We start from the raw sequence: 15,405 nt of genomic DNA on the forward strand, positions 1-15,405 counted from the left end.
TAACATACAGTATTTAAAATTTATTGTGGTATAACTGTCAAAATTAAGAGCCATTATCATAATTATACATGTATAGCAACTCTTTATTTTGAAACATATTTTGAATATATGTCGTGTATAAACATTACCACGGTACACACTGCACATCATTGTAGTCCTGTATTTCAAAATTCAAAAGTCATTGTCATGAGATATTACTATAATAACAGTCTACTAGTTGTCATATCTTTATGACCATGTTTGCTATAGTTTTCCATTTGATGGGAGGAGATTTTGATTGAGATGAGAGTTAAGGTGGCTGATATTGTCACCATAATTTTACACATTAGAAGTTAAGCTAGAAGGGAGTTTCTGGGATTGGCTCATCCATCCATCTGTCCATCCATTTGTCCATCCATCTGTTCATCAATATGTTCATCAATCTGTCCATCCATCTGTTCATCAATCTGTCCATCCATTTGTCCATCCACCTGTAACCACGGCAGATTCTTCTTTATTTCCTACGATTCTCAACCTTCCGGGACTTTGTGTCTCCACCCCACTGTATTGACTTTTTAGGTCACCTGAGACGAAGTCTCAAGTGACCTATTCTAATCTCCTTTTATCTGTCGTCGTCCGTCGTCCGTCCGTACGCTTTTTAAATTTTCGACTTCTTCTCCAAAACCACAGAACAAAATTCAATGAAATTTGGCAGAAAGTTTCTATGGCTGAAGGTCAACCAAAATTGTGAATTATATGGTCCCCACCCCCCAGGGGCCTGAGGGGTGGGGCCAAAAATGGTCAAATTGACTAAAACTTCAAAAATCTTCTTCTCTACTCTCAGATACAATGTATGGTGGAGTCAAATATGAAATAGATGAAAGGGTCTTGTGGTGCTTTACCAAAATTGTGAATTGCATGACCCTGGGGTCTCACGTTTGCCCCTGGGGAGGGGGTAAACTTTACTATAGTTTATATAGAGAAATCACATTTTTGATTATTATATATTGGATTTGTATTGGAAATTTTTCTTATCTGGTTAATATTATCAGTGTTGGATAACTGTTTGATAGTATGCATATGTTGGCCCTGACTGACCCCCAGGGGCTGATGGACGGGGCTAAAAAGTATCAAATTGACTGAAATTTCAAAAATCTTCTTCTCTACTCTCTTATTTGGTAGAATCAAAAACTCTACATAGATGGAAGGTCCTTATGGTGCTTTACCAAAATTGTGAATTTTATTACCCTGGGGTTTCATGTTTGCCCCCTGGGGAGGGGGTTAACTTTACTATAGTTTATATAGGGAAATCACATTTTTGACTATTATTTGTTGGATTTGTATTGGAACTCATTCTAACCTGGTCAACATTATCACCATAGGATAACATTTTGATGGTATGGAAATGTTGGCCCTGACTGACCCTCAGGGGCTGATGGGCGGGGCTAAAAAGGGTCAAATCGACTGAAATTTCAAAAATCTTCTTCTCTACTCTCATATTTGGTAGAATAAAAAAATCTCCATAGATGGAAGGGTCTTATGGTGCTTTACCAAAATTGTGAATTTAATGACACAGGGGTCTCACGTTTTGACCCTGGGGAGGGGGTAAACTTTACTATAGTTTAGATAGGGAAATCACATTTTTGGCTATTATTTGTTGGATTTGTATTGGAATTTATTCAAACCTGGTTAACATCATCAGCGTTGGATAACAGTTTGATAGTACACATACGTTGGCCCTGACTGACCCCCAGGGGCTGACGGGCGGGGCTAAAAAGTGTCAAATTGACTGAAATTTCAAAATCTTATTCTCAATACCTCTATAAGATAGAATCAAAAACTTTTCATAGAAGGAATGGTTTTATGGTATTTTACTTGAATTGTGAATTTCATGACCCTGGGGTTTCACATTTGCCCCTTGGGAGAGGGTAAACTTTGCGATAGTTTATATAGTGAATTCATATCTTTGACAATCATTTGTTTTATGTCTATTGGAATTCATTTTAACTTTCTTAAAATTATCAGCAAGGGATGACAGCTTAATATGCACATGTTGGCCCTGACTGACCCCAAGGACTGATGGGTGGGGCCAAAAAGGGTCAATTAAATTAACTGAAATATTTCAAATCTCAGGTGACCGTTAAGGCCTGTTGGGCCTCTTGTTCTTATTGTTTTTGTTTTTTTAACTTTCATTTCAGGCGGTCGAGGAGTGAGTATCGTAATAACTTCAAGGCCCCCGGTAACTTTGATTATATAAAGGGAGCATGGAGAGGGGCCAACCCACCACACATACAGGTGCCCGAGGTAAGTCGCTATACAGTGACCTCTTCATAATCAGTTTTGGTACTAGTACTGTTTTAGAAAATTAAATAGATTTCACTTACACTGCTGTATATAACTATTTTACATAGAGACTAACCGTTTACTTAAAATTATAATTGAATTCTTTTACACCTTCCCTACTCTCTGTGTATATTGAATTATCAATGTCTTTTTTTAACAAGATACGTTTTATGGTTTCCTTGGGAACTTTCTGATGTGACCGTATTGAGGACATGTAAAATATCACAGATTATAGATTATAGATGTAAAGGTGGCGCTGTTGAATTAAGAATAATAAGATTTTGGCAGATTATCGTTATTCATGTTGTTAACTCAAGTCATGTGACTTTGATAAAATATTTGGTGCATCCCATCAAGCTTTAATGGCAGATACTTTGTTGTATTAAAATGAGGTTAATGAAACTGTAGAGTATGGAGTTGTTGTATCTGTTGTGTTACATATGTAGATTTTTCTATCTTCTGACTAAAGGTGTTGGTAGTGTTTGTTGAGAGAAGTTTTACAAAGGGAGATAACTCCGATGACCATAACTGGAAAGGCAATTTTTTCCAGCTTATTTGGTCCAAAGAACAGGTTAGGTCATCCATGGCACAGCTTCCATCATCCTTTGACTTTTAGGTCATCTGACTCAAAGGGAAAGTTTCAGGTTTTTCTTAAAAAAATTTGTACCTACATGTAAATTCTGACATTTGTGGTGAAAATGTCGGCTTTCTGACAACCCTGCTGATACAAGTACATAACTCATATCATATATATATTTCAGACCTTGTTGAGTTTCACATAAATATTTTCACGGTCAATACGAAAATCTGTCTATTCATAGTGAAAGATACATGACATTGTAACTCTTACTTTGATACCAACTGTTGGATGGTAATACATGTACCATGCTTTGTTTCTTCTTCATTTTACAAATTTAGTTCATTTTTCTTAATTTTACAAATCAGTTTAATTTTTCCTCATATAACAAATCAATTTCATTTTTCTTCATTTTACAAATTTATTTCATACTTCTTCATTTTACAAATCAATTTCATTTTTCTTAATTTTACAAATCACTTTCATTTTTCTTAATATTACAAATCAATTTCATTTTTCTTCATTTTACAAATCAATTTCATTTTTCTCATATACACTGTATATAACAAATCAATTTCAATTTTCTTCATTTTACAAAATAATTTCATTTTTCCTCTTTATACAAATCAATTTCATTTTTCTTCATTTTACAAATCAATTTCATTTTTCCTCATATATATAACAAATCAATTTCATTTTTCTTTATTTTACAAATCAATTTCATTTTTCCTCATTATACAAATCAATTTCAATTTTCTTCATTTTACAAAATAATTTCATTTTCTTCATGTTACAAATCAATTTTACTTCAGTTGACTTCAGTTTTTACAAGTGTCCATGTTTTGTCTCCAACTATAAGCTTATTGCCATTTGACCTAGATGTATGGCAGGTGTCGTTGATGAAGCAGAAGATGCTTACTATTCCGGAACACCTGGTCCTATTCAAGGGTCCCCGTGCTAATCTATATTTTTTTTCATATTTTGTTTTATTGGTTTTCAGTTAAAATTTCATTTCAATGCCTGCATTCTCTGTTGTTTCTGTAAACATTCTATTTACATAATGTGATTTGTAGTAACATGTTTGTATTGGTTTCAGCCTGAAAATGAGTCGACCAACGCAGCAGGCCCTTCACTATCAAACTGGTTCGCAGAGGTGATAGAGCTGAGAAGAAAAGCCCAGGAGTACCGTAAACGGGCCCAAGGGACCCACTTCTCACGGGAACATGCCGTCCAGCTGATGGCCCAACAGGCTGATGCCTGGGACGTCCAGTCATCTGCCCGTAGTGGACATAGTACTCTGTCTGCCTTGTCCCTAGAAATAGGGTCGGCAAGGAATGGAGCGTCACGGTAAGTCAGATTTAGAAATTTTATGTGCTTTTTCTGGATACTGTAAACCAAAATATTTTTTTGTGTATTTAATTTTCATGTATTTTGCTGGCAAATAAAATTCTCAAAAAGCAATTGCTGCAAAATATTTTCAATCACAGGTACAGAAGTCATGACACACAGCTGCCGTATCATACATCTCATGAAATCATAATAATTTCATATATGGAAGACAATTTAAATCTTAACACGGGGCAATATCAACACAATCTGTTTTTACTTTAAACAAATTTAGAAGCAGATACATTGGACTGATGGAATGTGATATCTGTCCTAAATATCTGGATTTATAACTGTAAATTGCACAATTAAATTACAGTCCAAAAGTCTTGTTAGACATGAAAATGCGAAATTAAGTCTCCACGAAAATAAATTGGTTTACAGTATGTGAGGGAAATCTTGACCCAAAAGGAGGTGCTGCATGGCCACCCACGATCAATTTTATTTTTTAAATAGTGTAAATTAATGTATTGGCATAGGATAAACATTGAAGCAGTGTTTATTCCTTAAAAAGACTAAGTTTGCAACTGCAACGCCACCTTTCTTTACTTTTGTGTCTTCAAGTGACTTGTGTGCCTTTAATGAAACCAAATCGGATTTCTTCCTGCACGGTTAAATGACTTTTTAAATAACTTCTCAAAAAGCATGACAAAACTCTAGTACCTAAAAATTTAACGACTATAATATCTTTGTTGATCATTCTTCCTGGATATTCCAAAATGCTTATGTGGATAAACTCTTTCAGCCCAAAAATTGTTTGCTAATTAGTGATCCAGCACTCCCTGAGGCTGACTAGGGCCATATGCCCCAGGCCCTAGCTTAACTGTTGCACTGACCAGTGGTCATAGGTTGGGTTTTCCCTTAAAAATGTTTTTTTCAATGTTGATTTATATAAACTTTTGATAATTACAGCATGAAGGAAACAAAAAGAATAATTGTGTTTTCTTTAAATTCTCAGTCTCTGAGTCAAGAATGATGTTCTTGTACACCACCGAGTTCAGAGTGATGTTCTAGTACATCTCCGAGTTCACAGTGATGTTCTAGTACATCTCCGAGTTCACAGTGATGTTCTAGTACATCTCCGAGTTCACAGTGATGTTCTAGTACATCTCCGAGTTCAGAGTGATGTTCTAGTACATCTCCGAGTTCAGAGTGATGTTCTAGTACAGCTCTGAGTTCACAGTGATGTTCTACACCTCTGAGTTCACAGTGATGTTCTAGTACATCTCCGAGTTCAGAGTGATGTTCTAGTACACCTCTGAGTTCAGAGTGATGTTCTAGTACACCTCTGAGTTCAGAGTGATGTTCTAGTACAGCTCTGAGTTCAGAATGATGTTCTAGTACACCCCTGAGTTCAGAGTGATGTTCTAGTACACCCCTGAGTTCAGAGTGATGTTCTAGTACAGCTCTGAGTTCACAGTGATGTTCTACACCTCTGAGTTCACAGTGATGTTCTACACCTCTGAGTTCACAGTGATGTTCTACAGAGTTCATACCTGGTACCTCAATTTAAAAAAAAAAATGAAATGAAAAAAAAATTGAAAACCAGAATGTAATTTTAATTACAGTTTTGTTATATATTTATGTATAAAAGCAGCAGCTGTTAATCCAAGTATTTACAAAGGAACCAATTTTTCCTTATGATTGTTCCAGACATATACCTTGGCCTTTTTTTCCTTACGGTCAATACACACAAGGTTATCAGTATTGGTGAAGGTCATGCCACCAAGGTCAGAGGTCAAGGTCCTACTGACCAATAGGCTTGTGGTCAAGTCTCTGTGTCCATTCTGCTCTGTTACAGTTTTGTCCTTGTGAATGTATCCATTTAGCTTAGGAGGAGGACACACAACTAGGTCACTGACCCTAAGATCGACCTGTAAGACACATCCCTCGGGATCTACTGCCAAGCTCCCTAACACTTGATTGTCTCCCTTACCTACCACACAACTAGATGTGCCAGTCTTGGAGTAAACTCGGACTCGAATCTTGCCTTCGCACAATTCGTTCACACAAATGTTCCCGTTATTTGTGACATGAATATAATGTGGATTACTGAGTACTTCTCTAGATCCAAATGCACCTAAGCTCTTAATAAGCTTACCGTTCGAGTTGTAGCAGAGTATTCTCCCCTTTGCTCTATCGGTGATATAGATTTTGTCAGATTTGTCGATGCAGAGTCCATACGGTTCATACAGCGGCTGACCTTCAATGGAAACTGTGGATTTACCCTTCCAGTCCGAGACGACTACCCGGCAGCCGGCTGGCTGGGTGTAAACTACGCGTTTTGAGGAGAGCCAGGCGACATCCTGCGGTCTATATTTAGCTAAATCTATAAACATGTAGAACATCCTCTTTGGAATAGTGCTGAAATGGCTTAGGTACTGTCCATCACTGCTATAGATCACCACAAAACAACTCTCTGTGTCACTGACCACAAACTCTCCGGTCAAAGACACACAGATACATGTCGGACACAGTAGACGTTCTCCAACAGGACCTAGTAGGTCAAAGGTCATAACGGGACCTAATGGGTCAGCTAGTGTTTTGGAGTCAGACTGGAGATCCTTACCAAGTAGATCTGTACGATTGTCAGACTGAACATCATTAACTGGCATTCCTGTATAGATGCTGGATCGGACATCATTTTCTGTGTCATCTGTGTTGGAGGGGACATCATTTTCTGTGTCATCTGTGTTGGAGGGGACATCATTTTCTGTGTCATCTGTGTTGGAGGGGACATCATTTTCTATGACATCAGTTCCAGGGTCTGACTGGACATCATTTTCTATGACATCAGTTCCAGGGTCTAACTGGACATCATTTTCTATGACATCAGTGTTGGAGGGGACATCATTTTCTATGACATCAGTTCCAGGGTCTAACTGGACATCATTTTCTATGACATCAGTGTTGGAGGGGACATCATTTTCTATGACATCAGTTCCAGGGTCTGACTGGACATCATTTTCTTGGACATAAGTGTCGGAGCAGACACCATTTTCTAGAACATCAGTGTTGGAGGGAGTGTTAAAGGGGACATCATTTTCTTTGACATCAATTTCAGTGTCAGACTGAACATTGTTTCCTATGACATCAATTCCAGTGTCAGTGTAAACATCATTTTCTATAACATCAATTCCAGTGTCGGACTGAAAATCATTTTCGGTGACATCAATTCCAGTGTCGGACTGAACATCATTTTCGGTGACATCAATTCCAGTGTCGGACTGAACATCATTTTCTATGACATCAATGCCAGTGTCCAAACAGACATAATTTTCTATGACATCAATGTCAGTGTCAGACTGAACCTCATTTTCTATGACATCAATGCCAGTGTCAGACTGAACATCATTTTCGGTGACATCAATGCCAGTGTCCGAACAGACATCATTTTCTATGTCATCAATTCTAGTGTCCGGCTGGACAATGAGATTTGTTGTATCTGTACATGTGTTCATCTGGACATTGGTCAAGCAGGTATCATTATAATATGACATACCTGTTAGGATGGAATGGGATACCTGTGTAGATTTGTGATCCCTAGGCCTTTTTAGATGATTTAAGTGATGTATAATCTTCACATTTTCCACTTTTTTCCCCGACACTCATATATACGAAAATAATATCACTTTCTGTATTAATGTTCAAAAGTGACTTTTCTATTTAGAAATAATCCAAGAGAAAGCAAAACCAGTAAAATGCATTGACAACACAAATTGACACAAAAATGCAATTTTAGTCAACAGCATTCAAAATCCATCCTGCCTCTTCTTTCCCTTCAGTAAGAATTCCATATATGACATTCATTTCTTGTCACAATTTAGAAATTTCCTTTTGAATCAGTCCAGGTCTGTCAATGTTAATTGTCTGTGGGATATATCAGTTTTTTCTATGCACGGCTGTCGATCTGTAACGGTAGTACGTAGCAGACAGCAGGAAGTGTTGTCGTTTCCTGATCCATTGTCGGCCGCTTTCTCTCTAGGTATATCTTATCCGTTTTACATGTAGGCAGATTGAAGATGGGTTAATCACTTCACATGTATATAATCATGTGTATTAGAACTTAATTGTTTTTCTGTCTAGATATTCTACACACATGTAGATGACAAACAGTTGTGTATTATTTAATTCTCTTGTATTGTACGTTTTTATCATTACCCTTTAAAAAAAAAATTTCGGACATCAACAGTGAACAGGTGTTTTCTGTAACATATTTCGGACAAATTCCAGTATCCTAGGCTGTTTTCCTATATCTTAGGACATATTCCAGTATCCTAGGCTGTTTTTCTGTATTTTAGGACATATTCCAGTATCCTAGGCTGTTTTTCTGTATTTTAGGACATATTCCAGTATCCTAGGCTGTTTTCCTATATCTTAGGACATATTCCAGTATCCTAGGCTGTTTTTCTGTATTTTAGGACATATTCCAGTATCCTAGGCTGTTTTTCTGTATTTTAGGACATATTCCAGTATCCTAGGCTGTTTTTCTGTATTTTAGGACATTTCCCAGTATCCCAGGCTGTTTTCCTCTATTTTAGGACATTTCCCAGTATCCTAGGCTGTTTTCCTGTGTTTTAGGACATTTCCGAGTATCCTGTGCTGTTTTCCCATATCCCAGGACATTTTCCAGTATCCTAGGCTGTTTCCCTCTATTTTAAGAAGTTTCCAATTAACTTTGGTTGTTTGTCTGTACTTGGTTGTATTGTTGTATCAAGTGGATGTCTCAACAGGAACGAGTAAGAACATTCCATACATCCTTCAAGTGCATTCATGTTTTACCTGAAAAGAAAAGAAAAGAAAAAGCTGAGAACGTGAGATTTGAGTTGAGTACTGATGAGTCTAGGTCCTGGGGCCACACAGCTGTTACGTGTGGTGATAGAGATATACCTATATATATATACACATCGACATTTGTTGATAGGTATATGATCTTGTTATTTGTAAGTAACTTACAACATCAAATGTTTTGTGATGTAACTTACATCTTGATTTAATGCAGCTAAAATGTTTTTTGTTAATTACACAACCATTGAATTTAATTGCAGTGGTTTTCCTGCCAAAGATTAATAGTATACATCTCATGTAATTGTTTGTGTTAGATAAAGGTTCCCCAAGGAGTGGACATTGTTTCAAATAAACAACAGACACAGTATTCTCATGTCTTTTTCAGACTTGAAAGAGACTAACAAGAGTTATATAGACATGATAAACAATTGTCTGAGTCAGATTTGGTTCAATGTGATATCTCCTAACCGTGTATATTCTATAAAAGAACAAATAAAATCAGAATGAAACAGATGATATCCCTATACAAAATCATCGATGAGTTTCCATTTAATGCTACAATATGAAAAATATCACTTAAAAAAACTTTATTAATACTGCAAATAGCATGGTCCAAGCTGTCCTAACTTTAAAACATTAACTGTCCTATGTTTGTAGACACCTGACTGTCCTACCTGTGTTTAGACACCTGACTGTCCTACCTGTGTTTAGACACCTGACTGTCCTACCTGTATTTAGACACCTGACTGTCCTACCTGTGTTTAGACACCTGGTTTTTTGTCCTACCTGTATTTAGACACCTGGCTGTCCTACCTGTGTTTAGACACCTGATTTTTTGTCCTACCTGTGTTTAGACACCTGACTGTCCTACCTGTGTTTAGACACCTGACTGTCCTACCTGTGTTTAGACACCTGACTGTCCTACCTGTGTTTAGACACCTGACTATCCAACCTGTGTTAAGACACCTGACTATCCTACCTGTATTTAGACACCTGACTGTCCTACCTGTGTTTAGACACCTGACTATCCAACCTGTGTTAAGACACCTGACTATCCTACCTGTATTTAGACACCTGACTATCCTACCTGTATTTAGACACCTGACTATCCTACCTGTATTTAGACACCTGACTATCCTACCTTTATTTAGACACCTGACTATCCTACCTGTCTTTATATATTAAGCTAGCTGTCTACCTTTATTTAGACACCTGATTTTTTGTCCTACCTGTGTTTAGACACCTGATTTTTTGTCCTACCTGTGTTTAGACACCTGACTGTCCTACCTGTGTTTAGACACCTGACTATCCTACCTGTATTTAGACACCTGACTGTCCTACCTGTGTTTAGACACCTGGTTTTTTGTCCTACCTGTATTTAGACACCTGGCTGTCCTACCTGTGTTTAGACACCTGATTTTTTGTCCTACCTGTGTTTAGACACCTGACTGTCCTACCTGTGTTTAGACACCTGACTGTCCTACCTGTGTTTAGACACCTGACTGTCCTACCTGTGTTTAGACACCTGACTATCCTACCTGTGTTAAGACACCTGACTATCCTACCTGTATTTAGACACCTGACTATCCTACCTGTATTTAGACACCTGACTATCCTACCTGTGTTTAGACACCTGACTGTCCTACCTGTATTTAGACACCTGACTATCCTACCTGTGTTTAGACACCTGACTATCCTACCTGTGTTTAGACACCTGACTGTCCTACCTGTGTTTAGACACCTGACTATCCTACCTGTGTTTAGACACCTGACTGTCCTACCTGTGTTTAGACACCTGACTATCCTACCTGTGTTTAGACACCTGACTATCCTACCTGTGTTTAGACACCTGACTGTCCTACCTGTATTTAGACACCTGACTATCCTACCTGTGTTTAGACACCTGACTATCCTACCTGTGTTTAGACACCTGACTGTCCTACCTGTGTTTAGACACCTGACTATCCTACCTGTGTTTAGACACCTGACTGTCCTACCTGTGTTTAGACACCTGACTATCCTACCTGTGTTTAGACACCTGACTATCCTACCTGTGTTTAGACACCTGACTATCCTACCTGTGTTTAGACACCTGACTGTCCTACCTGTGTTTAGACACCTGACTATCCTACCTGTGTTTAGACACCTGACTGTCCTACCTGTGTTTAGACACCTGACTATCCTACCTGTGTTTAGACACCTGACTATCCTACCTGTGTTTAGACACCTGACTATCCTACCTGTATTTAGACACCTGACTTTCCTACCTGTGTTTAGACACCTGACTATCCTACCTATCTTTATATATTAAGCTAGCTATCTACCTTTATTTAGACACCCTAGGCTATTCCACCTGTCTTTAGGTTTAGCCATGTTTACAAAAGAAATGTGATCACCCTTTCTGCTTATCAGATGTGGACAGCATCAGTTACCATGGCAACGTTGATGCTTACCATAAGTGTGGCACCCCCAAATTATCTGGTACATCCAGTTTCAGACCTAATATGCCCTGATAGCCTACCATTAGAGTGACCTACCTTACTTATCTGGTACCTCCAGCTTTAGCTTTTAATGTACAATATATTTACTTACCATTAGTACCTGTGTGATGTCACGAGCTATTTCCAGCGATGTTTTCATAAGTTATGTTTCCGTGGATACGACCTGCTATATCTAGAGTCACGTTCTGTCACACACATACCGACACAGAGGTATGTCACTTATGATGACTATAACACTCCTAGATAGACTGATCACCTTATGTTGGCCTTTCCTTTCTCAGCCCTCTCTATAGTAATATATTATATATGGTGGATACTCAGACCGTTGTGTACAAGAGGCTTGTGTCCATATAGTGAGTGTATTGGCTGTCTGCCTGGACAAGTCGATCAGCTAATCAATAGACTTCAGGTACACCAGGTCATACCTGCAGGTTGGTTACGTAACGCTTACAAAAAAAAGAACAGTATAAAGGAATTAATTAAATTCCATACTAACAGCATCATCCTCAGCCACTGGAGCTAAAACTCAGGGATGTGTTTTTACATGTTTCTCATAGGGCTGATGTCTATCTGGCAGAGATATAAGGTTGGCTACACCATGACAACAGCAAAACTCACCTGTGTACAGGTACAGTGGCTTACAAGCTGGGTACGGCTGCTGTCTGTTACAAGTAATGTAAATAGACATTTGGCAGCATACTGGAAGTTGGCTCGGTATAACTCAGTGTCTTAAATGTTCTCTGATCTAGTATGATTAAGTAAACACTGTTATTACAAACTGTTCAGGAACACTTGATCACAGAGTTCTTGTCTAGGAACACTTTATCACAGAGTTCTTGTCCAGGAACACTTTATCACAGAGTTCTTGTCCAGGAACACTTAATCACAGAGTTCTTGTCCAGGAACACTAAATCACAGAGTTCTTGTCTAGGAACACTTAATTACAGAGTTCTTGTTCAGGAACACTTAATCACAGAGTTCTTGTCCAGGAACACTTAATCACAGAGTTCTTGTCCTGGAACACTTAATCACAGAGTTCTTGTCTAGGAACACTTAATTACAGAGTTCTTGTTCAGGAACACTTAATCACAGAGTTCTTGTCTAGGAACACTTAATCACGGAGTTCTTGTCCAGGAACACTTGATCACAGAGTTCTTGTCCAGGAACACTTAATTACAGAGTTCTTGTCCATGAACACTTGATCACAGAGTTCTTGTCCAGGAACACTTAATCACGGAGTTCTTGTCCTGGAACACTTAATTACAGAGTTCTTGTCTAGGAACACTTGATCACAGAGTTCTTGTCCAGGAACACTTAATCATGGAGTTCTTGTCCAGGAACACTTAATCACAGAGTTCTTGTCCAGGAACATTTAATCACAGAGTTCTTGTCCAGGAACATTTAATCACAGAGTTCTGGTCCAGGAACACTTAATCACAGAGTTCTTGTCTAGGAACACTTAATCACAGAGTTCTTGTCCAGGAACACTTAATCACGGAGTTCTTGTCCAGGAACACTTAATCACAGAGTTCTTGTCCAGGAACACTTGATCACGGAGTTCTTGTCCATGAACACTTGATCACGGAGTTCTTGTCCATGAACACTTGATCACAGAGTTCTTGTCCAGGAACACTTGATCACAGAGTTCTTGTCCTGGAACACTTAATCACAGAGTTCTGGTCCAGGAACACTTAATCACAGAGTTCTTGTCCTGGAACACTTAATCACAGAGTTCTTGTCCTTGAACACTTAATCACAGAGTTCTTGTCCTGGAACACTTGATCACGGAGTTCTTGTCCAGGAACACGTAATCACAGAGTTCTTGTCTAGGAACACTTAATCACAGAGTTCTTGTCCAGGAACATTTAATCACAGAGTTCTTGTCCAGGAACACTTAATCACAGAGTTCTTGTCCTTGAACACTTAATCACAGAGTTCTGGTCCAGGAACACTAAATCACAGAGTTCTTGTCCATGAACACTTAATCACAGAGTTCTTGTCCAGGAACATTTAATCACAGAGTACTTGTCCTGGAACATTTAATCACAGAGTTCTTGTCTAGGAACACTTAATCACGGAGTTCTTGTCCAGGAACACTTAATCACAGAGTTCTTGTCCTGGAACACTTGATCACAGAGTTCTTGTCTAGGAACACTTGATCACGGAGTTCTTGTCCAGGAACACTTGATCACAGAGTTCTGGTCCAGGAACACTTAATCACAGAGTTCTTGTCCAGGAACATTTAATCACAGAGTTCTTGTCCTGGAACACTTAATCACAGAGTTCTTGTCTAGGAACACTTGATCACGGAGTTCTTGTCCAGGAACATTTAATCACAGAGTTCTGGTCCAGAAACACTAAATCACAGAGTTCTTGTCCTGGAACACTTGATCACAGAGTTCTTGTCCAGGAACACTTAATCACAGAGTTCTGGTCCAGGAACACTTGATCACAGAGTTCTTGTCCATGAACACTTAATTTATCACAGAGTTCTTGTCCAGGAACACTTAATTACAGAGTTCTTGTCCTGGAACACTTGATCACAGAGTTCTTGTCCATGAACACTTCATCACAGAGTTCTTGTCCAGGAACACTTAATCACAGAGTTCTTGTCCAGGAACACTTAATCACAGAGTTCTTGTCCAGGAACACTTAATCACAGAGTTCTTGTCCAGGAACACTTGATCACAGAGTTCTTGTCCTGGAACACTTTAATCACAGAGTTCTTGTCCTGGAACACTTAATCACAGAGTTCTTGACAATGTCTGGTTGGTCACCTATAGAGACTGATTTACTATTACTGCAGCTAGAACAAGCATTGAATTTTGAAAATAATAATGATAATAATAAAAGAGAATCTTTGCAATCAAATAGCTTTACTCATTACTTATTATGGTTTTAAGATTAAATTTTGCAGAAAATTACTTTTATGTAAATATTTTATTTGTATATATCCTTGCCATTTTATCTGGATGGTAATGTGTATGTGTTGGGGAGAAGGGTGACTCGTGTCCTGCAGAGGCCACCATGACACAACACATAGGAACAGTGTCAGGTCGTGACCTTTGACCAGGGCCTAGTGACACGGGGAATCATTAGATCTGTTATAAATGGTGACACAATGATAGCCTGGTCAATAAGATGAGAGGTTTTGCTTACTTTGGCCAACTGCTATGTACACTATTTACTCCCAAATCATCTAATACATCTGTTGTTATGTACACAGCCTTAGTACCTACATCCTCCAGTTTCAGTTAAGGGGTCATGTGGTATTTTACCAATAGAATGTATACTTAAATAAACTAAAACAAGAATATAAAAGAAAAACAAAATAAAGATGTTGATTTTTTGTGAGGAACTTGTATTTATCAAAAAAATAAGCCCCTCATATTTTGCAGTGTTATTAATTTTGAAATAGTAAGATAAAAGTTCTTCAAACATAATCCTTCCCAAAAAATCTGTTTTGATATATATTTAAATACAAACCTTTACACCAGGGGAGGGGCTTGTTTGGGGATTATTTTTTGTGTATTTTTTGCATGGAACAAATATAGAAAAATCCAAATAAATGTGTTGTCCTCATAATACATGTACAGTAAGTACTATTGTATATCAATAATGCTGTGCTTACAATCTAATTAAAATCAGATTTTTAATTACACTATGTTACAATGTATATGTGCTGTTAATTAATTAACAAATTTAATTCATTAACAAATTTAATTCATTACCAGATTTACTTCATGAACATACATGTGTTTAATTAATTAACAGATTTAATTCATTCATAACAGATTGGTTGATGATGAAAGTGAGTTGAACGTAACTGTT

General features: G+C 37.9%; 2 protein-coding genes across 5 annotated transcripts in view; one reads left to right on the forward strand and one right to left on the reverse strand.

Moving 5' to 3' along the window:
• The window catches only part of LOC117330971 (nuclear protein MDM1-like), a gene marked incomplete at its 5' end in the record, with an annotated part of 50,214 nt that overhangs the window by 17,341 nt on the left and 17,468 nt on the right, over positions 1–15,405 (forward strand). For all 4 annotated transcript variants that reach the window (XR_004533429.1, XM_033889565.1, XM_033889567.1 and 1 more), the window contains 2 exon segments: positions 2,178–2,283; positions 3,996–4,246. Coding sequence is in view for 3 of the 4 variants with exons in the window: in XM_033889565.1 (XP_033745456.1) it covers positions 2,178–2,283; positions 3,996–4,246 (357 nt within the window).
• On the reverse strand, positions 5,827–12,199 carry LOC117330972. The gene is made up of 2 exons (XM_033889568.1): positions 11,666–12,199; positions 5,827–9,067 (listed from the first exon to the last, which is right to left on the reverse strand). The coding sequence occupies exon 2, from the start codon at positions 7,783–7,785 to the stop codon at positions 5,902–5,904; it is 1,884 nt and encodes a 627-aa protein (XP_033745459.1). The 5' UTR covers positions 7,786–9,067; positions 11,666–12,199; the 3' UTR covers positions 5,827–5,901.

The sequence above is a fragment of the Pecten maximus genome, chromosome 7, assembly GCF_902652985.1.
Source record: "Pecten maximus chromosome 7, xPecMax1.1, whole genome shotgun sequence".
Classification (NCBI taxonomy): Eukaryota; Metazoa; Mollusca; class Bivalvia; order Pectinida; family Pectinidae; genus Pecten; species Pecten maximus.

Excerpts from the sequence above, each read along its gene's own strand:
- LOC117330972 (XM_033889568.1), bottom strand. The coding sequence starts at position 7,785 with ATGTCATATTATAATGATACCTGCTTGACCAATGTCCAGATGAACACA.